The 26,312-nt window shown below is 39.8% G+C and overlaps 1 protein-coding gene across 4 annotated transcripts in view; it reads left to right on the top strand.

Annotated features, from left to right (window-relative positions):
• Positions 1–26,312, top strand: part of TAPT1 (transmembrane anterior posterior transformation 1) — a 93,483-nt gene that overhangs the window by 56,229 nt on the left and 10,942 nt on the right. For all 4 annotated transcript variants that reach the window (XM_074992526.1, XM_074992525.1, XM_074992524.1 and 1 more), the window contains 8 exons: positions 407–542; positions 2,734–2,831; positions 3,113–3,182; positions 14,988–15,068; positions 16,091–16,200; positions 19,960–20,019; positions 21,503–21,571; positions 24,337–24,413. In XM_074992526.1, the coding sequence (XP_074848627.1) occupies positions 407–542; positions 2,734–2,831; positions 3,113–3,182; positions 14,988–15,068; positions 16,091–16,200; positions 19,960–20,019; positions 21,503–21,571; positions 24,337–24,413 (701 nt within the window). The remainder of the gene's footprint in view (positions 1–406; positions 543–2,733; positions 2,832–3,112; positions 3,183–14,987; positions 15,069–16,090; positions 16,201–19,959; positions 20,020–21,502; positions 21,572–24,336; positions 24,414–26,312) is intronic.

Genomic DNA, 26,312 nt, shown 5'->3' with positions numbered 1-26,312 from the left:
TTCTGTTTTATCTCTCCGTTTCTCAAGGGTTCTAGTTTTATTTTAGCTTTTTTGACTGCCACAATGTCTCCAAGGTGGTTCTCGAGTGGTAACTGCTAAGTTAGACCCCATCATTTTGTATGTAGAGTTGGGATTATTATTTCTATTGTGTATTTACCACATCCAGTGTCCAAATAAGTTCTGCTGAAAAAGTTGTGATAGGGTTAGAGAAGAATAGACTGCCTAGAGATATGAAGAGAGCAACTGTAATATAGCTCTGGGGGAGCTTTGCATTGGAATGAAGTGTCGAAAAAGGTCATTTTTGTGTGTTGGGCTTTCACTATTGCAATGTATTTATATTTAAATTAATTTTTTTTTTAAGTAGGAGAAACATTGCTTTAAAATATTAAAAGGTCTCTGTCTTTAGGTGGCCGATCGCCTGTTTTCCTCTTTTGGGCAAGATATTTTGGATGCCCTTTACTGGACAGCTACGGAACCTAAGGAGAGAAAAAGAGCTCATATAGGTGTGATTCCTCATTTCTTCATGGCAGTGCTATATGTCTGTATCCTTTCTTTTTATCAGAATTAATTGCAAGAATCAACACAGGGTACATTAGAGTTTAAAAGTTTCTCAATTAAAATAGAATGATTCTAAGACACATTTGTTTAAAGTTATATGAGATGCTTCTGGGCTTACCTGAAACTAGGTACTCATGTTCGTTTTCTGAATAAGATTTACAGTACTTCATTTTTAAGAGTGAATTGAAAAGCTTTTAATCTGCCAAATGTGAGTTAAGGGTTGTATTTCTCATGTAGCCATTGATGACACCACAAAAACCAAAAGTGGAGCAATTGGAAACAAATCCCTAATTTTTATATGGGGACTCTGAGGCTGTGTCTACAAATGTTCCCTCCTTTCAGACGGAGCATTTTAATTAGGCAGTTTGGAAGATGCTAATGAAAAGTTGACATGAGTATGCAGTGCCTCATTATCATAATGCTGGCTGCACGCAATTCGAAAGTGCTGCTTTCGGAATGCACAATGCCCATGTAGACCCCCTGCCTTTGAAAGCCCCCTCTTCCTATTTGGTTTTAGGAAGAAGGGGCACAGCCTGAATGAATACTGATTATACTTAAGTATTTGCTCACAAGAGGCTTTTAAAACAGGAGTTTTACTTTCTTTGGCATTGCATTATTGCTGTCCTAATTTGAAAATATTTGGAAAAAAATGTAACTCTAACGATATTTTTATTTCTCTCATCCAGATCTAGTGTTTTTTCTAGCTTGTCACTATTTTAGGTATGCTCCAATAGTCTTTTTTTTTCTCCTGATGTGGCCCCATGAAGCCTTGAAACACAGTATGTTTTTTCACTGGGGAGTTTAGTTTGAGGTGCCATCCAGAGGAGCTTGTCTATCAAAGCTTTTTGACTTCAAACTTGGGTTATAGAAGCAAGACATTTTCATACAGCTGAAATTCACATCTTTTTAATGTCTTCTCATGTCAATAGACAAAAGGGAGTGGTTCTTTTTTCTTTGTCATGTTAAAGGCAGAAGATTTTCTTGTAGCATGCAGTTGAGTTCCTAGACTTCTGTTTGTTGATGTATGATGAATTGGAAAAAGAGTCCCAATAGATGTTTGTCCCTTCAAGAATAAATAAGTGTATTGTATGCTATATAGCCATGCATTTTTCCCTGTTGAATTCTGTGGGTCCACTTCAGTCTCCTGCTCAGCTTCCAGAAAGAAAGAAGCATGGAACCTTAGAAATGTAGGGCTTGAATGGGACCCTTTGAAGTCTTCTAGTCCATCTCTCTTCCCTGAAAGCAGGACCACATATGCCCAGTCTGTCCCTGACATCTATTTGTCCAACTTATTCTTAAAAACCTTCAGTGATGGGGGTTCCCTAATCTATCTTGGAAGCCTATTCCATTGCTTAACTATCCTTATAGTTAGGAAAGTGTTTGTTTTGTTTTGTTTTTTTTCCCCTGAAATGCTTATGGGGTGGGAAGGAGGCATATGAAAGGAAGGTGAGAATCCCCTCATGCTTATTTTTCTCTTTATTTATTATTAGATAGACTTAAATTTCTAACAGCTTCTGTTGTTTCACTGGTCTGCTTTTATGAAAGTGGCATTGTTTTCTCTGTGACTGACCAAGATGTGGCATCTCTAACATAGATCAAGAAGTACAGAAAGCAGCAGTAATGATAACTCCAGAGTTACTACATGCCAATTACAGTGTACAGAGTAGTCTCAGGTACTTTCAGGCTATATTGACATTGAGTTCCTTCAAAAAAAGAAACCTTGCAACCCAGAACATGAGGTGCAAAAGAATGCTGTTCCTATAGCTGAGTAAAATGATCTGCCTACCGAAGGACTTCAGTGCCTTAACTAAATAATAATACGTGGTTAATATTGTAAAACAGGGTAGTGCATTACAAGTTTGTGGAAATGTCAGCAGTTCTGAAACTCACAGGCTTGAATATAATGTTACAGTGCTCATATAGCCACATCAAAACAGTGATGAAATCCTGGGCCCGTTGAAGTTGATGAGAATTTTGCCTCCACAAGTATTACACTACTAATCTACGCCATTAATTAATTTTTCAGTGATGTATTAAATAGTTTTGTAGTTGCATTAATTTTGAGGACAAAATAACATCTTTCTCTGAATTTTTTTAGTTTTGTTTAATGTCAATATAGTACCGTACAGAAATGTACCTTTCAAATGTCATTTTCTTTAACATTGTTATTTTCAGTCTTGCATGCTATTCTTATAATGGTTCAAGCAACAACACTTAATGTAGCCTTCAACTCCCACAACAAGTCACTGCTTACCATCATGATGTCTAATAATGTAAGTACGGAGTAGATTTGATTTTTACCTCACAGTAATAAGCAACTATTCATAAAGATGAACTGGAAGCTGTGCGTTTTGGCATCATTTTTCCACAAGATGCCTTTTTAATGCTTAGATAGTAGTATAGTTTCACAATTTTATATGTACGCTGAATTATGCTAAACATAGCATCTGAATAAATTGTTTGATCATCTTTGGCTTTGAATTAAAAAATTTGAACATTCTACAGCACATGGATAATTTGTGATAAAGCTAACTATTTGTATTTAAAATTGCAGTTTGTTGAAATAAAAGGAAGCGTTTTCAAGAAGTTTGAGAAGAATAATCTTTTTCAAATGTCAAACAGTGGTATGTATATTTACATGGACCACAAGAATATTGCTAATTCAAATTTGATGTTGTTTCAAGGGCAATCTTCCATTATGCTTTTGGAATTGAAATGTCACCTTGAAGTGGATAATGAACACTCGACATTTCTGTTACTGCAGACCTGAATTCTAGATCTCTTCATTACTGCTTTGTTGAGTAGGAAGAAACCAAAAATGTGGGTTTAGAAACATTGTATTTGCTAAAATAACATTTTTTGCATTTAATACCTAAATATGCCAGCGATCTGTCTATGCATTGTCTAAAGTTAACTTAAATACTCTTTCAAAATTTACACATTTAACCTACTCAAGCAGCAGATTTAAGACTATTACCAAATTGGAAAATCTTTGTTGGACTATAGTATTATTAAATACAACTTAGTATGTGCCTTAGAACCATAAGGCTGCACATTAGATGAAATTAAGACAACAAAAGGCTTACATTTTGTCTGTGTTACGTTAGTCCATACTAAAAAGGATGTAAATTCTCGTGAATAGTGTGTAGCTCACTAACTGGCTTGTGTGGACCTTCTAACACATACTAAAAATTCCCTACTGAACATTCATATAGTCATGTTTCAGTTGCTCACTAGAGAATTTTTGGTATAAGACAGCAAGACCCATTCAGGCTAGTTATAAGACAGGGTAGTGTCCTCTACAGTTCAGACCGTTCCAGAGTTTCCTCTAAGCTGTATGGCTGCACAGTTGCCTAACATGCCTCACACAGGGGTTCAGGGCTGCTGTGGCCAGAGCTGTCACAGCTGAGGGAGAGAGACATCTTCAACTCCAGCAGAGAGCTGCTGTGGCCGGGGGAAGAGGTGCCTTTTCAAAGTTCTGACCCCAGCTTTCCCCAGTAGCATGGACCTTTTGTGGCTGGGAGAGAGGTGCCCTCCTTCAGCCCGGCCCAGACTCACTGGAGTTTCCATGGCTGACAAAGAAGAACCTTTTAGCTAGTCTAGAGCTGCTGCAGTTAGTGAGAAAATGTGTTTTTGGTGCCTTGAGACATAGTATGATGTTGAAGTGGTGTTTAGGTTTGCTTTATTCTTCTCATCCTCTTCTTCAGGTGCCGTGCATTAACTTTAGAAACAAGAATATTTTGTCTACCAGTTCTTTATTACATGTATATGTTATGGGAAGAGTTAAAATTCAAACAAAAAAGTGTATAGGTGTACCCAATCACATTAAATAAAAAGGTTTAATTTTCTTTTTGAGGCCCAGTCAATTTTTAAATTAAGATAATTTCCTTTTAAATCAAGCTTTAGTAAAGAAACTAAACCCATGATTAACTGCAAAGCTTTATATAAAACATAATTGAAGGGCTTGTGTACAGTACCTCCCTCCTTCGAAGGGAGGATGGTAAGTAGGGTGTTGGGAGTTTACTAATGAAGTGCTGCGCTACATATGCAACACTTCATTAAGCAAATTCCCCAGTGCGGCAACTTCGAAGATTTAAACTGGTGAGTTGCAGCTAGATGTGAGCCAGTACTTCAAACTTTAAAACTTAATAAACTTGCAACGCCCTACTTACCATCCTCCCTTCAAAGGAGGGAGGTAGTGTAGACACAGCCTAAGTGTTCCAAGAGTTTGGCAAAGCATTTAATTATTTTCCACTCTGATTTGTATATGTGGGGCACAGCATTTGCCCCTAAGATCACAGCTCTGTCACATTCTTCACTTCTGGAGAAGAATCTGTCTAATGGAGGTGATGGGGTTCTTAGGTCTTCCACTTACTTGCTTTTTGATTGAGTAAGATAATTTGTGTCTGCTTCAGTTAGTTCATCCCTTTGCAAAATTGGTGGAATTAAAGTCTGCTTAATGTATTTATCCAAGTAAAACTGGATTCCTGGAATGTTCACTGAAAGTGAAAATGAAAACTAATCAGAGCAAGGCCAAAACAAATTCTGTCTTAAAATTTGAGTGAATACTCAAAAAATGGTGGTGGTAGTCATCCAGCTCTGTTTTTTCAGGGATCTAGAAAAGCGTAAGACCAGCTGTGGTTCTTAAATTAGTAAATTAGTTGAATTCTACTTAATCCTAACCTCTAATCTGTTTGATCAACCATTTCTCATTCTTTTCATAAATGATCTTCAACAATAGCATGATAAAGCAAAACAAATTTATTTCTGTTTCATTGTTGGCCTCTGTTAGCAATGATCTGTAATGGCAATGCCAAGTTTTGCTCCTAGCCATGGGGCAAGTGAGGCCATGCATTGAGCCAGATGGGTATAGAAGCAGATGAGTGCATGCAAGAGTGCACAAAACAAGTGAATTTTTCTTTGGATTGACAGCTAACTTTTTTTCTGAAATGATTCATAGAACACTCATGAATTATTATATAGTATGCTTAAAAAGAAAAAAGTAGCAAGTTTTTTAAGATGTCCATGAGTTTAGAATTTCTGAGGTACAGTAATCCAACAATACAAAAGCACTAATTAAGCACTGCAATTTGCAATTACACTCTAAATCAATTTGTAAGATTGTTTTTATAATTGGTAAAAATCTGTACCATTTGTAATGTGATAGCCTCCATTTGCAGTGAAACCATGTTGGTTTACTGTGGAAATTCTGACTTGTATCTCCAAAGCATTAAAACATCTATGGGCATGTCTATATTTAAAATCCTGTAACACTGCACGTCAGTGTAGACGCTACTTATACTGATGGTAGTGGTTCTCTTGTAATTGAACCTGGCTACTGAAAATTCTGAGCCATCCTTCCTTCCTTAAAATGTCATATTTTTTTCTTATGAATTTCATATACAGGGAGGAATAACTAAGGTAGAGTGGGGTAAAAATAGAGATCGATAATATTCACAAATCTTGAATGTATTTTCATGAGGAGAATGAAAAATCCTAAGTGACTGCAAAGATGCTAGCTTCATATGCAGCTTCAGAGTCCTGAAAAATGCCAAAGAGGAGTTAGTGCTAATCAAAACAAAAGCCCTTGTGGTTTGTTGTCACTCTCCACAGACTTAATGTATCTGTATTTTTTAAAAAATACTTCTTTGATACGATTAACAATTTAACACTACTCTTGAGTAACCTTAATAAATTGGTTTGACAGAGGGTTTATGAAACCACTCAAGGATAAAGAGCAAACTGTTCAAATTTAGTTTGTTGACATGACCCCTCAACCTTTTAGAAATGTGTGTCTAATAGTACAAAGCTACCCTTTAATTTAAAAAATATATATATATTTAATCCTAATCTTAATAGATCTCTAATCTCATGTCAGTTTCACCATCTCATCACCTAGTGATGCTGTAAAGATTGACTCATGTTTGTTTAGTACTGATTAGTTACACTTACTTCACATTCTGAGAGATGAGATGCTCTTATAGTCATGATGCCTAGAAATTTATTTTTGAAAATTTAACCTAAGGTTCTGCAGTTTGGCAGTGGCCACACTAGCCCCTCCTTTCAGAAGGGCTATGGTAATGTGACACTTCAGAATATGCTAATGAGACGCCATCATGAATATGCAGCATCTCATTAGCATAATAGCTGCCACACGCTCTTCGTAACTGCTGGTTTCAAAACGCATGCCTTCCATGTAGCTGGGGGCCTTTTGAATCGATCTCCCTGATTTCGAAAGCCCCCTCTTCCCAAAACATTTTACACAGATCTTGCATGTTTAGTGAGTTACTTCAAACTGTTATGAATAGCAATATGGTTTTCATTTATTGAATTTACTGGGCTCAACCATTTGCATAATAACAAGTTAGAACTGAAATTCCTTAATCTCATAATGTAGAACGGTTAAAATTATCAGACTTAAACTGAATATAAAGACTGAAATATTGGTCTGTATATTGTGACTGTTAGGGTTTAAAAAATTATATTTTTGCTATCTGAATGATTGTTCTTATGCTTTATCTACGTGCACAATTTGAATATTGGTTCCATTCATTTGGTTGACTTCTTGTCTATAATATATAGCTACTGACTACCTAATCTTGATTTAGTTCTTTTATGTTGATGAACCAAATATAGTAAAAGCTGAGTTATCTGCAGTTCAGATAACTGGCACGCTCAGTTGACTGGCAGCTACTGTGTCAGTGGCCATCCTGCTGGGGCCAGGGCAGGAGGCTGCTTGGCTGCTGGAGAGAAGGGAACAGGTGCCTGGATGGGGATAGCTGCCAGCAGCCCTGCGCCAATATCCAGCACATTTAATTATCCAGCACCCCCACTTCCCAAGCATGCTGGCTAATAAAGCTTCTACTGTAGTTTCTTATTTGTAAATATATATTCGCAAAGAATTTCCTTAATCTGAGAATATTTTTAATCTTCACATGTAGTACATAGATGGTCTGCTTTTTTATGTCTAAAAAAGAATAAGAGCAGAAATGAATGTAATTAGAATTGGTATTCATATTTATAACAATGAAGTTTATCATTAGAACACTGAAAATTCTTTCACCCTCCATTTTGGATACTTCAGGTCTCTCCCATTTAAAGGGATGCTGTCAGTTAGAACTCTTAATTCATTTTGTAAAAAGTATTTGGTACTTTACCTGTCTCTGAATTCCCCCTTCTTGCTTCTGTGATTGTTTTTCTTTGCCCAGTTGTGTGAAAAATCTTACAAACAAGAAGAAACTGACTTCATTTATTATGTAGGGGAAATAGAGACTCTTTGTCTTACATTTGGAAACCGTATTGTATGTTGTGTGCTCTGCTGCAGACTGCTATGGTTTCCATCCTTTTTGCCGAAGTGGAGTGGAAATGGTTCCCTTCAAAGCTTGCTTATCAACAGCATTCATTATTTTAATTAGTGCTACTGACTTAATCACAGCTAACTCATGTTATATAAAGGAATGTGAATTTGCAATTGAAAAAAAATCTTCCTAACTAATTTAAACAATATATTCTCTTGTATAAATAGTTAACTTATAACTGTATAAATGGGTCCCTTCCATGTGTTCATGAAGTTGCGGGGTTAGTAGAAGAGAGGAAAGGTTCACAAAGAAACCAGTTACATCTCTTACGGTGAAAAGCTTGTGAGAGCCAAGTTCTTCAATCTGTTGACTTTCCAATTTCTTCCATTTTTAATTACTTCTCTAATTTGTTAATACACAAACAAACAAAACCTATGTTCCTTTCTACAACTCTTGGCTTCACCTTTCTTTTCTACCTTTACACTCTGTTCTTGATGGTCTCTTTTGTCTAAGTGCATCCTACTGCTTGATTTTTCTTGATTGTGATTTCAGCTCAATTCTTCCCTGGTTCTCTGTTCTCATCACAACACTCACCAACACCATTATGGTTGACTTTTGAATTTCCATTTTCCACAAGCTAATTCTCTCCTTTCCGTTTTTATTTTTTAAAATACTTTTCCTCTAATCCTACCATCTCTTTAAGTTACCATCCCATTTCTTTCGTTCTTTTAAAAATATTGGAATAGACGCTGATTGTCACATATGTCCTTACCTGTTTCAGCATTCTGGTCTTGATCTTCTCTGAGCTGGTTTTTGTTCTCATTCTAATGAGACAGCCTTCAGTAGTTTTTAATGTCTGCTGAGAATACAGTCAGAAGGCCTTTCAACTATTCTTATCCCTCTTGACCTACCAACTGCTTTTAATGCTGTTAATGCTGCTTTTTGCACCTTCACTTCAACGTGCATGGTTTTTAATGTAGGATTCGAGTGGTTTGACTCCTGCTTGCTTGATTTGTCTTGGAAGAGTATTCTTTAAAAATGCTCGTCTGACTAGAATGCCACTCCTGTATCTCTGCACCTGCACTCAATGGGAATTTCCATAGCTCAAAGTTCAATTCATGTCTAACCACACTGAGAAATCAATTGCCATAAAACCTCAACCAGTATGGCCATCTCACCATCATCCTCTTGTCTCCCCTTCTCTCCCCACAAATATGCTTTTTTATCATATCTGTTGTCTTTAAAATATAACTTGTCTTTTTAAAAAATGTCTTCCTTTGAGGCACTGGAGCCTGCCTCCAGCATTGTCTACACCATCTGGGCTTCATGACGTTGTTTTTTTTTTTTTTGCCTTAGAACAGTTACAGCTGGACTAAAGTACATTGTCTTGGCCAGAGGTTTCAGTCCCATTTTTGTCCTCATGCCTGGTTCAGAGATTCTTTGTTCTTCTGTGAGTGCTTTCACGTGTCCATTCTGCTGTAGTTAGGTGCTCGTGTTGAATACCATTATTGGAGAATATTTTCATTCATTCACTGAACAGCACCCTTTCAGGGTGGCTTGAGTTTCCTCTGTTGCAGTACATGGCTGTATGCTGGTATAAGAAGACGGTATTGTGCCCGCACCCTTAGTTCTTTCTTACCCAAGTAACAGTTGTAAGAAGGATCTTAAACTAGTGGTAGAAATGCTTCCCTCCTCTGTGTATATAGCTTCTTATTGCTTGGAATTTCTTGTTAGTTTTAGCTAGTTTTCACTGATAGTTTTAGTCAAACAGTACCTTTTTTGGATTGTTTTTCATTTTGTTGGTGCTGAAGCAATGCCATGTTGACCAGGATTTAAATTCTGCTACACTGGCACTAGGCACATGTTGGTCAGTGACCCACACTTAGCCTCTGTAAAGTGTTGGGGAGAATCCTGTATCCATTGCATGTCAGATCTGTAAGTCTTGAGCTCTGCTCAAAGAAGAACCATGCAGCAAGGCTTAATTATCTACTCATTGAGGCAGCATTTTGGCTCCTGTTGGACAAAGCACACATCATGCTCAGTGCAGAGCACAAAAGGGATGTTTCTTGTCCCACTCACTGGTACTAAAGAAAACACTTAGACATTCCTCAGGCTTGATGTCATGCTTGGTCATATCTGTGTCTAAGCCAAGTAAAGTCAGAGGCCAGGAGGCATGCTGGGGAAAGTCTCTCGATGGAGCAGTCTTCAACTAAAAAGAAGGCATTGCTGCTTCCCAAGCCTGTGCGGCCACAAGAGACTTAGCTTCATGGTGCTACTATCCCTGCTGGTGCAGGAAGGTTCACAGTTGCTACTGTAACAGGGTCAGGCCAGCAGACCCCAGGTGGAAGGCAGCTCAGGTCCCAGCCTGGATTTAGGGGAAAAGCAGACAGAGCTAGTTAAGCTCCCAGGTGGAGGCAATAGGGTGTGGTGGCAGGTAATCAATTAACAAGAGCCATCTGATCTGACTGGTGGCAGGCTTAAAAGCAGCCAAGGCAAACAGGGAAAGGGGGTGTGTGAGAGAAGATGTGGAGGAGTTTGGAGAGCCGTTGTGAAGGAGGAAAGGGGAAGTGCTCTTAAGGAGCTGGGGAGGGAGGAGTGACTGGGTTCCCTTTCTCCCCAGCCAGGCTGACAGCTCTGGCTGGGACTAGAGGAGAGGAGAAGACCAGCCAACCAACCAGAACAGTAGAGATAGCTGCAGCCTAGACCCTACAGTCAGAGGCAGAAGCAAGGGACCCGAGTTGGACAAAGGGACACCTTGCCACCCTATCGATGCTTGTGGCTCCTAACTCATGTTGCCGTTAGCTACCAAGACTGTGTAAAGGCTGGTGCATACTGAGGGTTACCCCAGTACCTGCTTCTCAAGGCTTAGAGTACCTGTCTCTGATATTTACTGGGTTTGCCTCCACACTTCCCATCACCAGACAATTCAGATGCTTCATCTTCAGACACAAAGTACATTTATCTGTTCCTCATCCAAGACAGAGGACATAAAATCCATCAGAGACTTGGGAACCTTGGGCAGTGCAGCAGTTTTGACACTGGCTTGCCCTCCCCCTAAAAGACAATGGCATACCAAGGCTGTGTCCCAGGCTAACATCAGTGACCATTCTGAACGCTGTGAGTCATTCCTCTCCCGTTGGATCTTTTTCTGCACTCTGGGTGACATGGCATTGTTTTCTTATGTTTCAACACACTGGGCTACATCTCAGAATGCTTCTTGCATGGCTAACATCTATGTATACCTCAAACTGAAATAATCTGAACAAGGTGTTTTGAGGTGCCAATATCCACTTTATCATTCCTGGATTGGTGGATCCTCTCAATCTGAGGTGGAGGGAGGGAGTCCACTCATCATTGGGGCAATGTCTTCTGGCCACTCTAGCATTCAGCTCCTTCCAGGTGCTGTGTCCCCTCTGGCAGTGTTACAGTCTCTGCAACTCTTAAGTGCTCCTTCTTCATGACTTGGCCCTCAAGCTGGATCACTGCATGCTTCTCCTTTTCAGAGCATCAAAGTCTTTAGGGGCAAATGGTCAGTCTGCTCTTGACTGGTTAGTCTGTGCCATTTCCCCAAAGGCTAGTAGGAGAACCTGGACCACCTTCTTAACTCTGTTTGAATTGAGGGACCATCTCATTTGCAGTTGGGAGCTGCCCTTTCCCTTGCTGCTTTTCCCCTGTGCCATTCTATCTTTCTTGGTTTGTCAGCCCAAATTCCTTCCTCCCAGGGAGAAATTGTAGGGTACTTCCTTCTGTAACACCAAATCCACTTCCTTTTTCCCAGGGAATGACTGTAGACTCTGGTCTTTCAGCCCCCAGCAGTTCAGTTTTCTATAGGCTCCTCCTGTTCCTGTCCAGCTGAGACTTATATGATTAATGGCTGCCTGCTGGCTCCTTCTCCAGGTGCAGCCTCTGCATTTTTTCGTTGGCCTACATTAACCCCTTCCAGTATTTTCTGGAGTAACTTCATCCCTTCCAGACCCACCAGTCCTCATTTTAGTTACAGATGCATTAGGTCTAAGTTGGAGGAGTCCCTGCAGACCCAAGGTATCTGGGCACCCCAGGATCTAATGAGTCTCGGAAATATCAGAACTAGGAGCTCTGACTCTAGCCTGTTCAGCCTTCCTCCAACATATAGCAGGAAAGAGCTTGCTGATTCTGACAACTCTGCAGCCATGTCTTACGTAAATAGACAAGGAGGGGCACATTTGACCCAGCTCTGACAGGATGCAACATGCTTCTGGGTCTTTTGCATAAACAGTTCAGTTAATCTCAGAGTTGCTTACATTCCAGGGAAGGAGAACACGTTAGCAGGTTGACAGAGCAGGATCTTCTCCAGTCACCATGAGTGGTCTCCTATTTCTGGATATTGCCAAATACGTCGTTTTACTCTGGGAAATTCTGCAGGTAGACCTATTTGACTAAGATCTAATTAACACTCCAGAGTTAGGTCGATGCAAGGCAGCTTATGTTGACCCAATTATGGAAGCATCCATAATTAAAATTTCACTTGACCGACATAACTGCCCCATTATGCTGACTTCATAACACCACCTCCGTGAAGGATGCGTGTTGCCAACACAACGAGTAGAGTGTAGACCAGTGGTGGGCAACCTGTGGCCCAAGGGCCACATGGAGCCAATGGGATTCTACGTGTGGCCCACAGACATTTTGTTTACCATTATCCGTGCACAAAGTTGCCAGATTCTGCTGGTTTTCTTCCACATCAGTTTTCTTCCTACCAATATTACAAAAGTGACATACACTTAAAGCAAGAGCACACAAAGAGAGGAACATGCTGATTGCACATAACATTGCGAGAGTTGTGTGCACCCTCTGCATCCGATTAAGGTGCTACAACAGTCCACCGGCATACTCTGCAAATTCTGTGTATGCAAGCACAGTTAGCAAAACTAGGCTATCCAGGCAGACTGTTATGGTTCAAACAGTGTTGTGGCTCACTTAAATAGAGGGCCACTCATGACCCGCTCACTAGCTAAGGTTGCCCCTGACTGGTGTAGACACATGCAAGTGGTGTGATTACTGTGGCAGCTCTATGCCAACATAAGTTAGTCCGGATTAATTTTGTGGTGCAAGTGTGGCCTTCATTTTCCAGACCTGAGGAAGAGCTCTGTGTAAGCTTTAAAGTTCTCTCTTCCCCTCCCACCCCAAAGTCAGTCCATTAAAAGTTATTGCCTTACTCACCTTACCCCTTTTCAACAGTAGTGACAGTTAAAAGGGAAAGGATAAAAAAAGAAGGCACCGTAAGCAGAAGACAGGGAGAGACAGAAAGTGGGACAGTGTCCATCTACAGGAACTGTAAAAGTAACATCTTTAGGATTGCCCCCTTCTCTACGTCCGCTTACACAGTGTATGGAGAGCAAGCACATTTGAACAATTAGGAGGTGTCTGGGACCTGCTCTGACCACTCCAGGTTTCAGTGGGGACCCATACTTCTGAATGCTTCCTCAAATCTTGGAATTTCTCCCTTTCCGGTATTCATTTATTTTTGTAATGTCATCGGTGTAGTCTTTGATTTTGTTTTTTGCAATGTTACATTTTAATAAGTGGTACATATTGATCCACTGTTCCTATTGCAGCATAACAGGCAGAGAGAGAAGGATTTTATATTTTTTTGTTTGGTAAAAGAGAAGGGCACCTGAAAACTGCATGACCTTTTTTGTGGCTCTGATGATTGAGTCATATCAAAGTACATCAGAATGCACATGAAACCTAATGGTGCCAGGTTATCCCTATGCTTCCTTACAGATAGAATTGTCATTGGTAAATCTTAACACCATTTATGTGCAGGTCCTGCTATAACAGCTGGTATATTGAACTGTACATTAAAAATTTGCTTCATATGTAGCATGTTCTCTTCAAACAGATGAGAAACTAGGAGGTTGCACCCTTCTTTACTTCTGCAGGCTAAGCTTGTTGTTATATAGGTTGAAACTCTCTGGCCTAGTAACATCTGCAGTCTGGCAAGGCCTGGAGGGGAGCGCAGCCAAATCTGCTGATGTATCCAGGAGATCCTAGAGTCCATCAGCTGAAGAACTGGAATTGATCTCACCTGGTATGGAGAACTTCCTCATTTGGGAGCAGTCAGGTCCCAAGGGTGCCAGACCAGGGCGATCCATTCGACTTCTTGCATTCCTTCACAACTCCCCCACCCTACTCTATTTCAAGGACTTACTACAAACCCGTTCCAGTTCTCTCTCCTATGCCCATGGATTTTGTCATCCAATATCCCCATGCCAGGGACTATGTGGGCTCACCATTTCCCGCTGTCCCCCATACCAGCAGCTCTGTGCCCCCCGCATCTGCAATGTTCTGTATGTTAGGAGTTTTATGTGTATTCCCTACCACTGTACCCCTCTCATTCCCCCCCTTTACCTCCCAAATCTTACCTATTTTTCAGCTTGGGAGGGTGAATATTTTGACGCTTTATTGGCAGGATGTAGTGAGCTCAAATGAGGCTATTAAGGTGGAATGTGATAATGGCTGCCATAAGCTGCTTCCTTGCTCTATGGACCATTACAGAGGCAGCTGAAGCTGCTTAGCTCTGCTAACCAGAAGTGTGCCTGTAGCTCCATGTGTCATCCATTTCCCACATTCTATTTTTCCAATTTGTTTTTAACCAAAGCAAGTAGGGATCTGCCCACTGATGCTTAGAAAAAAATCACTGAAGTGCTGGAATTGATAGAATGCAGTGTTCCAAAGTTATTTTGTTACATCCAGACAGAAGTGCTAGCAAGCTGAGCAGATGACCTCATAAGCTTGGTCTGTCATACTATATTTATAGATGCTGCACATAATGTATTGACTATTAGCTGTTGCCATAGGCAAGATACCAAAGTGGAGGACACATGGTCTGATCTGGTATGGCAAGTGTTTCTATATCAAGCTTGACTGCCTTTGTGGCACCATTTTTTACCTTAATGAAAGCAGAACTGACAACTTCTTCCAACTTGCTTTTAATGATGTTCAAGACAGATTACTAGAAATCTTTTAAATATGGTGCACTCAATTAACTTAAGGTCATTTGAGTTCATTGGAGCACCAAGTACATATCGTGTGTGTGTGTAAAACACATGAATATTTTATTTGGAGTTGACAGTTTAATTTTTTTTTCAGATATAAAGGAGAGATTTACCAACTATGTGTTGTTGTTGATAGTATGTCTGAGAAATATGGAACAGTTCTCATGGAATCCAGGTAATTATGCTTTTGTTAGTATGAAATTTACAGTGCTGCAGGTACACATATAAGTCATTCATACATTACTCAGTGCATCTATCTGAAAGACAAACAGCAAGCAGCTCTCTTAAAATCTAAGGGCAGGTCTACACTACAGTGGAAACTTGAATTAAGGTATGCAATTCCAGCTACATTAATTACCTAGCTAAAGCTGGTGAACTTTAATTCGGGCTTCTGCACCATCTCCAGTAAGGGAGGTCTATGGGAGTGAATACTCCTGTCAACTTCCCTTACTCCTAACAAGGAGCAAGAGGACTAACACTGAATGCAGGTGCCCTGTAAGTTTGATCCCCTACTAGGAGTGCTAAACTGAACTCTGGAAGATCAACCTTGACATGGTGAATCTTTTCTGTAGAGAAGAGATACCCGAAGATTACTATGACCTTAAGTCACAAGACCTGAAGTATCTGAAAACTACTGTGACTTTTCTGTTGACAGTGATTCCATTGATTCTCTTTGTCATGTAAATAAACTTGATGTGTTTTGCGAAAGTTTCGAGAGTTTTTTTTTTTTAGATATTTGACTCTACTAGTATAAGAAATCCCATGAGAAAAGTATAGTTAGTTTCTTATACTGGCAAGAAAGGAAATAAATATAACATTAAAAATAAGTTCCTAGCCTGATTTTAATATTGGTTAAACGTTATAAAAATAATGAATTCAAATAAATGTTGATGTTTATTCTAATGTAGCAGATTGGAAATGTATTTAGTGATTTGGGGCCTGGGTTTGTGCATTTTTCCCCCCTAGGACAAAAGGAGTTTTTAACACAGGTTCGCCAAGTTTACCAAGTAACTTGTTAAACTCCAACTGCTTTGTCTGCAGTAGGATTTTAAAACACAATAGCTACCACATGTTAAAACTTACCTTTTGTCTATTGAAAATGTGACTGTTCTGCTAAATAATGATTGTAAGTTTTCTTTACGTGTGAGATCAAATTGTATAGTATAACTGACTTAATTTTTTTTTTATAACCTTTAGATCACCTTTGGGTGTTGTTTCCAGATGTCTGCATGGTCATTGCATCAGAAATTGCCGTGGATATTGTGAAGCATGCATTTATAACAAAATTCAATGACATCACAGCAGATGTAGGTTTTCTGTTGGACTTCTAAACAAGTTTGTTCTCGTGGTTTACCCTGTTTTAAAGATAGTTATAAAGAGTAGAAAAAGATTGCGTCCAATGTAGAAAATGTGGATTTTTATTAGTTAGGAAAGCCATTTCATAAAGCTCCAATAATAATTTTCTTATAAAGAGTGCATTTTTGAGGATGAATTTAATGAGAGTTAAACACCTCTGCTTCTAAACTCAGAGTTCCACATCTGTATATTAAACCTGAGACTGTTGGGCAACAGATACAATTCACGTAATCTATAGCTCATTTCTGATGCAGTTGCTAGGTCAAGAAAACATAAACATAGAGTTTGTTTTAAATTAGTCACTCAGAGCATATTTTTCTAAACAAAATGGATTCATATACAATTCATATTTTAGAAGAATCTATTCCTCTGTGAGACTGTTGAATCTTCCTGTTTCAGTATCTTTTTAAAGATGAAATGTGAAATCAGAATTTTTTTTTTCTTTTCTGTCCCTCCTGCACTGAATATTAGTGTTGGTTTCCCATTCCTGTAGTTTCTAGGGGATGTGTCTTGTATGCGGGCCTTCTTTAATATACTAGATAATATTGTTTTATGTTGTATGTTAATATGAATATAAATACTTCACATGCTATATTTGTCTTAAACCTGATCTGCACTAGAATATTGCTTAAGAACATTGCTCAGTGGTGTGAAAAAATCTTCCACGTCTGAGTGGTGCATTTAAGCTAATCTAAACCGTAGTGCTAGGCTGAGAAGGGAATTCTTCTGTCCATCTGGCTAGTGTCTTTGGGAGTATGCAGATTGCCTGTTCCAATGAGAGAGAACCACTCCTGTCAGTGCAGATTGTGTCTACCCTGAATAGTTACTGTAGCATCACTGAAGTGGTGCAGTTGTTTAATCATTTAAAGTGTAGACAAGGCCTTAGAAACTGATGTGTAGATTCAAGCGGTTTTTTTGTAAATTTGAGAGTGAGTGTATCACGATTTTCTTCTGACTACCTTAATCCCTTTTTCTAGAAATGAGGTCAAAAACTGGAAGTGCTATTACTTTCAGCATCCTTGTATCAGAATTTTCTTCTCAGTACCTTAATCCCCTTTTCTAAAAATGAGGTCAAAACTTGGAAATGCTATTACTTTCAGCATCCTTTTAAAATAACTAGAGTATGTCATGTAGAAACAAGTTTAATAGAGGCATTTAATAAGCTCCCTTATGCCACAGGCGTTTACACGTGCCCTACTTTCATGTAAAGAGTACAGAAGAGGGGAATAATGAATTAATAGCCAGAAATACATCTTTCAATGTTTTGAATCAGTTATATACTGTCCTGCAAGGTTGATTATTGAACACATTCCTTTACCATATAATATGTCGATTCTAAAGATTTATAGCCTTTGGGCCTAATTTTCAGAGGTGCTGAGCACCTGCAGTGCTAATTGAAGTGGTTGGTCAGCCTCTTTATCTTAAAATAGCTACTTTTTCCTTAGTATCTGCAAAGATTATCTAAGTAGTCTTCCTGTTTTCCTTCCTAGCTGCCTGATATAACATTTTATGGGATCAATAGGTCAGCATATGATTTCAAGTTCAGTGCTTTGTTACAACAGAGTCTAATCCTTTATGCAGCTTCTGATTCAAACTGTAAAAATCATAGTACCTTCAAACTACAGTATGTCCTTCTGAGTTTGTGCTATTGGTCCTGACTCAAAAAGATCTGCAGTTTAAATTTAATGGCATTAAGATTCCACAGGTTCTCTTATGTTATGGTGCTGCTGATCATTTACAATAATTGATTAGATAACCAATATCTTGACATTTACACAGTGGCTTCATAAAGAGATTCCCAAAACTGCGTGCCTATATATGCACAAAGTAATTTCATCACTGAAATGCAGTCACCACAAATTGCACACACTGTCATTAAGCGTGGTGGAGCATGCATCACGGTACCTAACAAAAGAAGATGGCACGGCTGTATCAAATTGACATTGTTGAAAACATTTTCGACAGACAGAATGGCTGGATGCACAAAAATCTCACTGAACTCTCTAGTTGCCTTAATTTATCTGGTACTCAAACTTTTGCTTTAAAAAGTTCCCTACATACCTATGTTTCTGCCTTTGAACCCGTACACTGCAGTTAGGGGTGTAAAATCCATTTAATTGGTTGATTGGTGAAAGGCTAGACTTAACCAGTTAACTGATGAAACGTGGTAGGGGGCAGCTGGGGAAGCTACTGGGCCAGAGTGGCCCTCCGCCGCATATGTAGACTGCTGTGGCTGGGCTGCAGTGCCCCAGCTCATGGCATGCCAGGCAGCTCTGGCCCAGGTGGTGTGTCCCTGCCCACACCACTGCCCTGGTTGTGAGGAGTTTTCCAGCACAGCCTTAGCAGCCCCCGTCCACAACAGCCCCTGGCAACCGTGGGTGCTTCAGCCAAGCCAAAGCAGCCCCGATCCCAGCACATCATGAGCAGGGGCGCTCTATCCAAGCCAAAGCAACCTGTGTCGACAGCAAGGCAGGCCACTCCAACCCCACGGGGCTGGAGCAGCCTCCCCAGCCACCCAGGACCATCATGGGCAAGACTAGTTTTAGCCCAGTTGGAGCACCCCCTGCACATGGCAGCCCTGCTCCATTCCTTACCAGTTAAGCATAATGGGTAAGCCTCATTGATTTGGGTTAAAGGTTAACCAGTTAAACTTTAACATCCCTACCTGCATTCCCACTCTACATATCTGGACATCTTGCTCTCACTGAAACCCCTTGAGTGATTCATAAACCAAGAGAAGATAGGCAGCTGGCCACCAAAGTCACATTTGAGGCCCAATCTAGTAGGCACCTTCTGAGCTCACCTGCTGGATTTGCCTTTCAGAGGAGTTCACACAAAACAGACCAGGATGGGGAGTTGAGGGACTTCTGGTCCTGTCATTGAGGTAGTCACCTGGGATATGGGGACCCCAGTTTTACATATTCCCTCTGTGTGAGGGGGAGGAGGGATTTGAACAGGGATCTGCCACCTCTCAGGTGAGTGTTCTGGCCATTGGATTATAGTACAGTCTGAAGGAGTTCCTCCCTCAGTTGTTCTTGTTGAAGCTGTTGTACTATGAACATATATTTTAAAAATTCATTCGTGCAGGGAACTAAGGGACTAGATTCTGGGTCTTCCGCAGCCTGGATGAGTGTTCTAACCACCCAACTGTAGTGTCTTTTTTCATGCCTGTTTGCTCTCTTGTGTATCCACCAGAAAAACTAATTGTTTATCCAGAATGCACCAAATACCTATCCTGAAGCAAACTTCTTTTCTGCATCCAAGCCAATATAACTTCTCATTTGGAATTTGGTCAGAACATGGGTTTCCTCATTTCTAAGTTCTTTTCCAGATGTCACACACAGGTTTTAATATCCATGATAATCATCCTAGCAAAATACAGGTGGCCCAATTAATTAATCTAAAATCCAAAAGTAAATATATATACTGTAAGTGTGCATTTAATTCAGTAATCTAACTGTATCATGCACTATTGTGTACTGTATTTTAAAAACTTGGCATCTGTTTGCTCAGCTGCATACAATAGTTTTTCTTAATTATATGACAGTCTACCTCCATGAAAGGGCAAGCTCGAGTGCATCAGTTCCTGCAAAAGCCTTATAAATGTCGTCTTACTGATAAATATTTTATCAATGAAATCCTGTTGCTGCTGTAAATTATGATCTCATGTAAATTAATCTCACATCAATGTGCTTGACTTTTCCTGTTAGGTCTACAGTGAGTACAGAGCCAGCCTGGCATTTGACCTTGTTAGCAGTCGACAGAAAAATGTGAGCATGAAAAGTAAAAGGGCATGTTCTTTTATTTACTGAGGTATTGTTTTCAGTACAGCAAATGTCAACACTATTGTAAATGAACATTGCATCATGATCTAGTCACAACTTGTGTTCAGTTTCTTGCAATAAATTGCTTTTGATTTTTAAAAGAAATATGCTAGCACAGGTCCATTGATAGTCATAACAAAAGCCTTATTATGTTTATCCTAATTGCCATTTTAATTGTGTGATATGTTTTAGTAAACTGGCTGAACAAACTTGTGTTCTCCTGAAGTAATTTTGTACTACCTTCAGCCTTTCATAAAATAGGTCTACATTTTCTTCCCATTTAATCTTAACTCTGGCAGGTCACCAAACTCCGCTATCTCTGGATACCAACATTCATTGGTAATTTTTCTACAACCATATGAATTGCCTTTGCTAATCCCTTGTGCCATACTCGTTACTCTTGCAGCTTGGATCTTCAAAGGCAATACATTCAGAGAAGTTCGGTACATTCAGCATAGTAAGAGAATTTGCTGGACCAGGGAGTTTTCCTGTCACCGGCCCCCAAGGCACCAAGACCCTGCTCCATTAGGCTGCTCACCCATCTGTAGATGGGTGGTCACCTAGGCCTAGGCTGCTGTTGGTGCTCCTACCCATGCTGCTGGGAGACATCTGCTCTGGTCCTGTAGGACTACAAGAGGCAAGAAGACAGCTCTGGGGCTGCTGGGAGGTGGCTCCAGCCCTGTGCAGCTGCCATCATCCCTAGCCTCCTGGGACTGCCCAGTACATGACTCTGGCCCCACTGAGCTCCCAGGGGAAGCCAGTTTCAACTTTGGCACTGAGTGGCTGCTCCCAGTCCCCCAGAGAGTGCCAGTTTTAGGAGGTGCAACCTGTATAACTGTTCTTGAGTGTAAGAAAAGTTTCAGCACCATGCGAGAATTCTCAGGGAAAATAGACAATTTTTAAAGTGCCAATGAGAACAAAGTCTTTAATTGATTTTGTAAATGGGAGTAGGAAGAGGTGTTATCTTGAGCGTAATTATGGAGGAACTTGGAATAACTATTGAAAGTGTTACGTGCAATGGATAAGCACCTGTTCTTTCGCGGTGTGGATTTTTGCACTTTATATTTAGGGATCAGAACCAAACGGATGACAAAAATATCTCTAAGTGAAGTGGCAGTAGTGCACTTTTCAAATACTTTGGCATGGTTTGAGGTATAACTTGCTAATTGCCCTTGATTTAGGCTTCTGTGGCTAATTTTAAGTCATGTTAGTGTTAATTGTGTTCACACACACATCTGTATTTGCATATCCATATAAATTTGTTGTTTTCCCAATTTAAATACTTGCTTATTTATCAGTTACATATGCGTTAGTAGTAATTGCTACCTTCCTAGAATGCATGCCAAGTCAAAACAAACTTATTCTAGTCCATTTATTAGCGGTTCATAAATAAGGGAGAGAGGCCTCAAATTCCTATTCTTTTTTCCAGGCATACACAGATTATAGTGATTCTGTTTCCAGGAGAATGGGTTTTATTCCTCTTCCATTGGCTGTTTTAGTAAGTAATGCATTTTAACTTTTCAAAGAAGAATCTTTCAGTGGTTAGTTGTGATTCTGCTTCAGGATAAAATATTAATTCAGGGTCATAGAAAAATGTTTTATTTTGCTGAAAAAACTCCATGTGAAATAGACAAGGACTCATGGCTTGCCACTAGGAGACAATATTGATTTTGGTGCTCTGTTTTAAGGTCACATAGAAACTGAAGCTGGAGCAGAATGAGGTGGATGATTATTAGGTGTAACTTCATGCAGGGAGCATAAATGCCCCAGGATTTTTATTGGCTGCTTCTGAGTTTCCTGGTAGAATTCATAACATTACGTTTTAGCCTATAAATGGCTTGGCAACCTGATTTCCTGAAAAAACTTTCTCTGTTTATTAGTGCCACAGCTGTGGTCAGCATATACATTTGCTTGAGTTTCCTTCATATAAGTGAGAGGGAGCTGTCTGTTTCTGTGGCCACAATCACCCTAATATCAGTGTGCCTCACAAACACTCAGCTGATCCTCACATTCTGTGTGAAGCAGGAAAGTGTTGTATTCTTTTAATATATGAGAATGTGGCACAGAAATTGAGTGACTTGCTTAAAGTCACATAGGAAGTCTGACAGTCAGGAATTGAACCTACATCACTTAAATTCAAGTTCAGTGCCTTAACCACAAGAGTGTTGTACCTGAAAATCCCTTAACTTCAGAATTCACTCTACAGCTTAGTCTAGAAAAGAGTTACTTTCTTTATTATTGGATATGTTGGAACAGCCTTCTCCAGCGAGGCTTACAACAGCCGTGAGCCCTGAGACTGGTTCCATACCCTGAAAGGGGCAAGGTCAAAGACAGAAGGCACGGGGCCTAGGGCAATCAGCCCTCAGTTGGCCTCACAGCCATATACAATGGACCAGCAGCACCTGCCACAGTACTTCAGAGGGGCCCAGCGCTCCAGCTGCCACCATTGCCAAAGTAGCAGCAGCAGCCGCCAGAGCTCTGGGCTGCTTTGAAATGCAGGGCCCCAGGGCATCTGTCCCCTTTTCACTGCCACACCCCCAGGGATGGACCTGGCCTTCCCTCCCCCACCCCCCATTATGTGGGGAGGAAGTGAGTGAAGGGTTTAATTATTACTTCTGTTGAGGGATTTGATAAGTATAGTTATCAGTTGGCTGTGCAGCTCAATGTGTTGTAAAAACATATATGAATGAGAATGTATGTATGTTAACACATCTGAATGAGGCTTACATGTATGAATTAGCTCTCAACATAAGGATACACTTGATTCAGACTCGTGACTTGATTGTATGTGTTAGTGTTTAGCCTAGCAACATAGAGGGTTAACTGCAGATTACTGCTATGGAGTTTATAATGACTTGGACTGTTATAGTGGAAGAGGCTGCTGTCCTGCTGATTGAACATTTATTCCTTTTGGCAAGTATCCTGATTGTTCAGTCAGAATAGCAAAAGCAGTTGGCTGCCAGGAGGCTAACAGTAGTGCAGGCTTTTCAGGCTGTTGGTGGGAAAAATTTTAAAAAAACACCTTCAGTGTTCTCTTATCATGCCCTTCCTTGCATTGCTATGTTCAGTGGTTTAGGGCTTGTCTGCACATGGAAGGTGTCTATAACAACTATTGTAGACTAAGAGGTATCTGTGTTAGTTTGTTTCAGCAAAAACAAGGAGTCTGGTGGCAAAGAGTTTATTGTGGTATAAACTGTTCTGGAATAGCTCTCTGTGCATGCTCATCTTCTCTCCCTCCCCCACCACCCCCAACACACACAAGGTGGGCTTGCTGTTCTGGAATGAAAGTCACTTTATATTGGAATGATTAGTGCATTTTGTGATTTCTGAGCTAATAAATTAGCTGACGTAGTGACTTTTATTCTGAACTAGTGTCTACAAAGGGAGCTGTTCTGGAATACCATATTCAGCGATTTTTGTTCTGGTCAGTATCTCTGAATAGCTAAGCCCTAAGTCTGTCCAGAAGCACCAACTCTGCCAGCAAAGTCTGATGATGATACTGGTAGAGTTACTACTGATGTAAAATTGTTGGGGTTGGTTTAAGCAAATATATTATTGATAACTTTGTCTAAGTTCAGTAGTTACCTATTTAGATTTCTGTTACGTGATATGTATCCCTATTCAAGTTGGGACTTAATACATGTCTAAAGTTCAACATGTGCTTTAATTGCTGTCCTGAATAAGGTGGTACTAAAGCCCAGGGATAGGCTTTTTCCTGAATTGGGACTTTAATCACTACACTGAAACGAAACTTGAGATTTCTTAATGTTCCAATTTTGCACACCTACAGGTTCCATAACGTGTTGACTCCACACAAGAGCTCGGTCTCAAGTTTTCTTTGTGCAGAGTGATATCTTATTATTCTTGTCAATATCTAATGTGATTTGCCCCACATACATACACTGGGTAGTTTCCACAAATATTTGTAATCTGTAACTGATATCCTCTTCCATCCCATCCTTTCTGTCTTGATTCTGCAGTGAAGTCATAATACTGAACTAGATATAAATCATTTATAGAGTAACAAACTGTAAAGTTATTCCTGGAATTACAGCTCTGCTGGATAATCAAGTAATAGAAGATACTTGTGTAATATTTAGTTAGACAATTCTTGAATAATTAACAATATGAAGAAGAATGCAGAACATTACAAAGCTTATTATTAGTGTAAATGTCTCATTTTTGTCACAGACTTGCTCTTTAAATAGGCTATTAATTATTAATACATGTGCCTGAATTATTGAACTTTTATTTTTAAAACAGCTCATCAGAGTCGTAACAAGCTCGATAAAAGTACAAGGAGTCTTGGCTTACGCCTGTGTTGTGCTCTTCTATTGTGGGTAAGCAGAATGTAAAATAACCAATTATGCAATATTTCTATTGTTTAACTAAGTGATTGTAAGAAATAATTTGCTCTGATTCATGGTACAAACATAATACAATCACTTGTCCATGGAGCCCAGTAGGTGTGCAATTTACATAAAAGGCATGGCTGAACAGTGATTCATAGCAGCAGAGGCAGAGGTTAGCTGTATGGAGTTCAGACTCATCACAGAATTACTTCTGTTGGAATTTTGCAACAGTACTATGGCTCCAAATACCACAGTTGCAGAATTCCAATAGAAGTGAAATACACCCTTTGCAAAGGCACGGGAGAATAAAAATAACAGTCATGCAGTGAACGGCCATCACTGAGCAGTTTGCAGATACACTTACATCTGCTTCAAAGTCTTCCTTTTCAGTTAATGAGAAGTTATGATTATGGTCAACAGAAGAAGAGGAGTTAAAAAAGGAAGGGATAATGCTTGTACTATCTTTCATGTCTGCATCAAATAGAGTATAAGGAATGTTTTATATATTTGCATGAAACTTGGGTTATTTTACATTTTTCTGAGGTTATATGTAACCATAGTTATGAAATATAGTCATTAGCTTATAAGACCTCACTGAATCTTGTGCAATAATTTTTGATGCTGTGTTTGCTTAAACCAGAGGCATACATCTTTTTCTCTGCTGGAGGTAACTTTACATTTGGCCAGAAATTTGAGGATGGCATCAAATGCGGATAGAATGGAGCAGATTGTTTACCCCTGTCTTGAACACCCAGCTGTTGCCCCTAGAAAACATACATCCTCACAGATTTCATCCAAGTCCAAATGGCTATGCTATGGTATCTGTGGATTCTGTATGCCACTCTTCTGCTTTCAAGAAAAGGTAGTTACATGCCTCATTTGGGTTAAGGGAACATTTTGGTAATTCACTCCCCCATCACTCCAGTCCCCAAAACAGTTTTTAATTAATAAGTAAGACTGCATGAAAATACGAAACACTAGTGCATTTAAAATTAAAATAGGTTATTATAGTGTGCAATGTAGAGATGTACAATTGCTAATGACTCCCATTGTATTTAGTGACTGAATACTTGTACCACTCAACTGGTAAACTGAAGAACTAGACAAAAAAAATTTTAAATTGAAAAATCATATGATAAACAGGGCTGCCTTGCACATTGGGGATTGTTGATGTAAATGCTTTCCTGGATTAAGTCCCTCTGGAAAGAGCTAAAGATGGCATGCAGTAACCACACCCAGCGAGTCACTAAGGATACTATAGAGCAGCAGTGTCCGATAAGAATTCAAAGATCGCTACACTTGTGGTTGTCATCTTTCCATATGTGCCACATTATATTACACAAAACTTTATTAAATAATAAAACAATATTGATAGGTATTTCATACTAAATAATTCAAACAACAAAATTTCAAATGATTAATTTATTAATAATATTAGAAATCAGTGTGACACTTGCCAGTCTTTATCTTTTACTAAGGGCCTCGCTGACTGAGCATCTCAACTCTGCCTCCAGGTTTTTACCCAATATCTGTGATCTATATTTCATTCCCAGCCCCTCCCTCTAAATAAATGCCCTCCCCCAGAGCCAGGCACCCCCAGTCCCCATATTCTAATTCAATGCGAGCAACTCACCAAAGCTGCCCGGGCCACGGCCAGTGGAGCTGCTGCCAGGGCCATGGCGCATCTCTTTCACCAAGCAGTGGGGTGCATGAATGTGTCAGAAGGTGTCACATTTAAAGGCTTTGAGAGCCAGGGGTTGGCCACCCCTGTATTCGCCACAACGCAGCATCCTATTTGCCATATGTGGTGAGTAGCCAAATGTGTTTGGACACAGTGATTGTAGAGGTATAGCCTCCATGTTACAGAGATTCTGCACAGGAGGAAGG

This window comes from Carettochelys insculpta, chromosome 4 (genome assembly GCF_033958435.1).
Source record: "Carettochelys insculpta isolate YL-2023 chromosome 4, ASM3395843v1, whole genome shotgun sequence".
In the NCBI taxonomy this organism is placed as follows: domain Eukaryota; kingdom Metazoa; phylum Chordata; order Testudines; family Carettochelyidae; genus Carettochelys; species Carettochelys insculpta.
The sequence above is the reverse complement of the archived record's forward strand: the minus strand, read 5'-3'. Positions and strand labels throughout refer to the sequence as shown.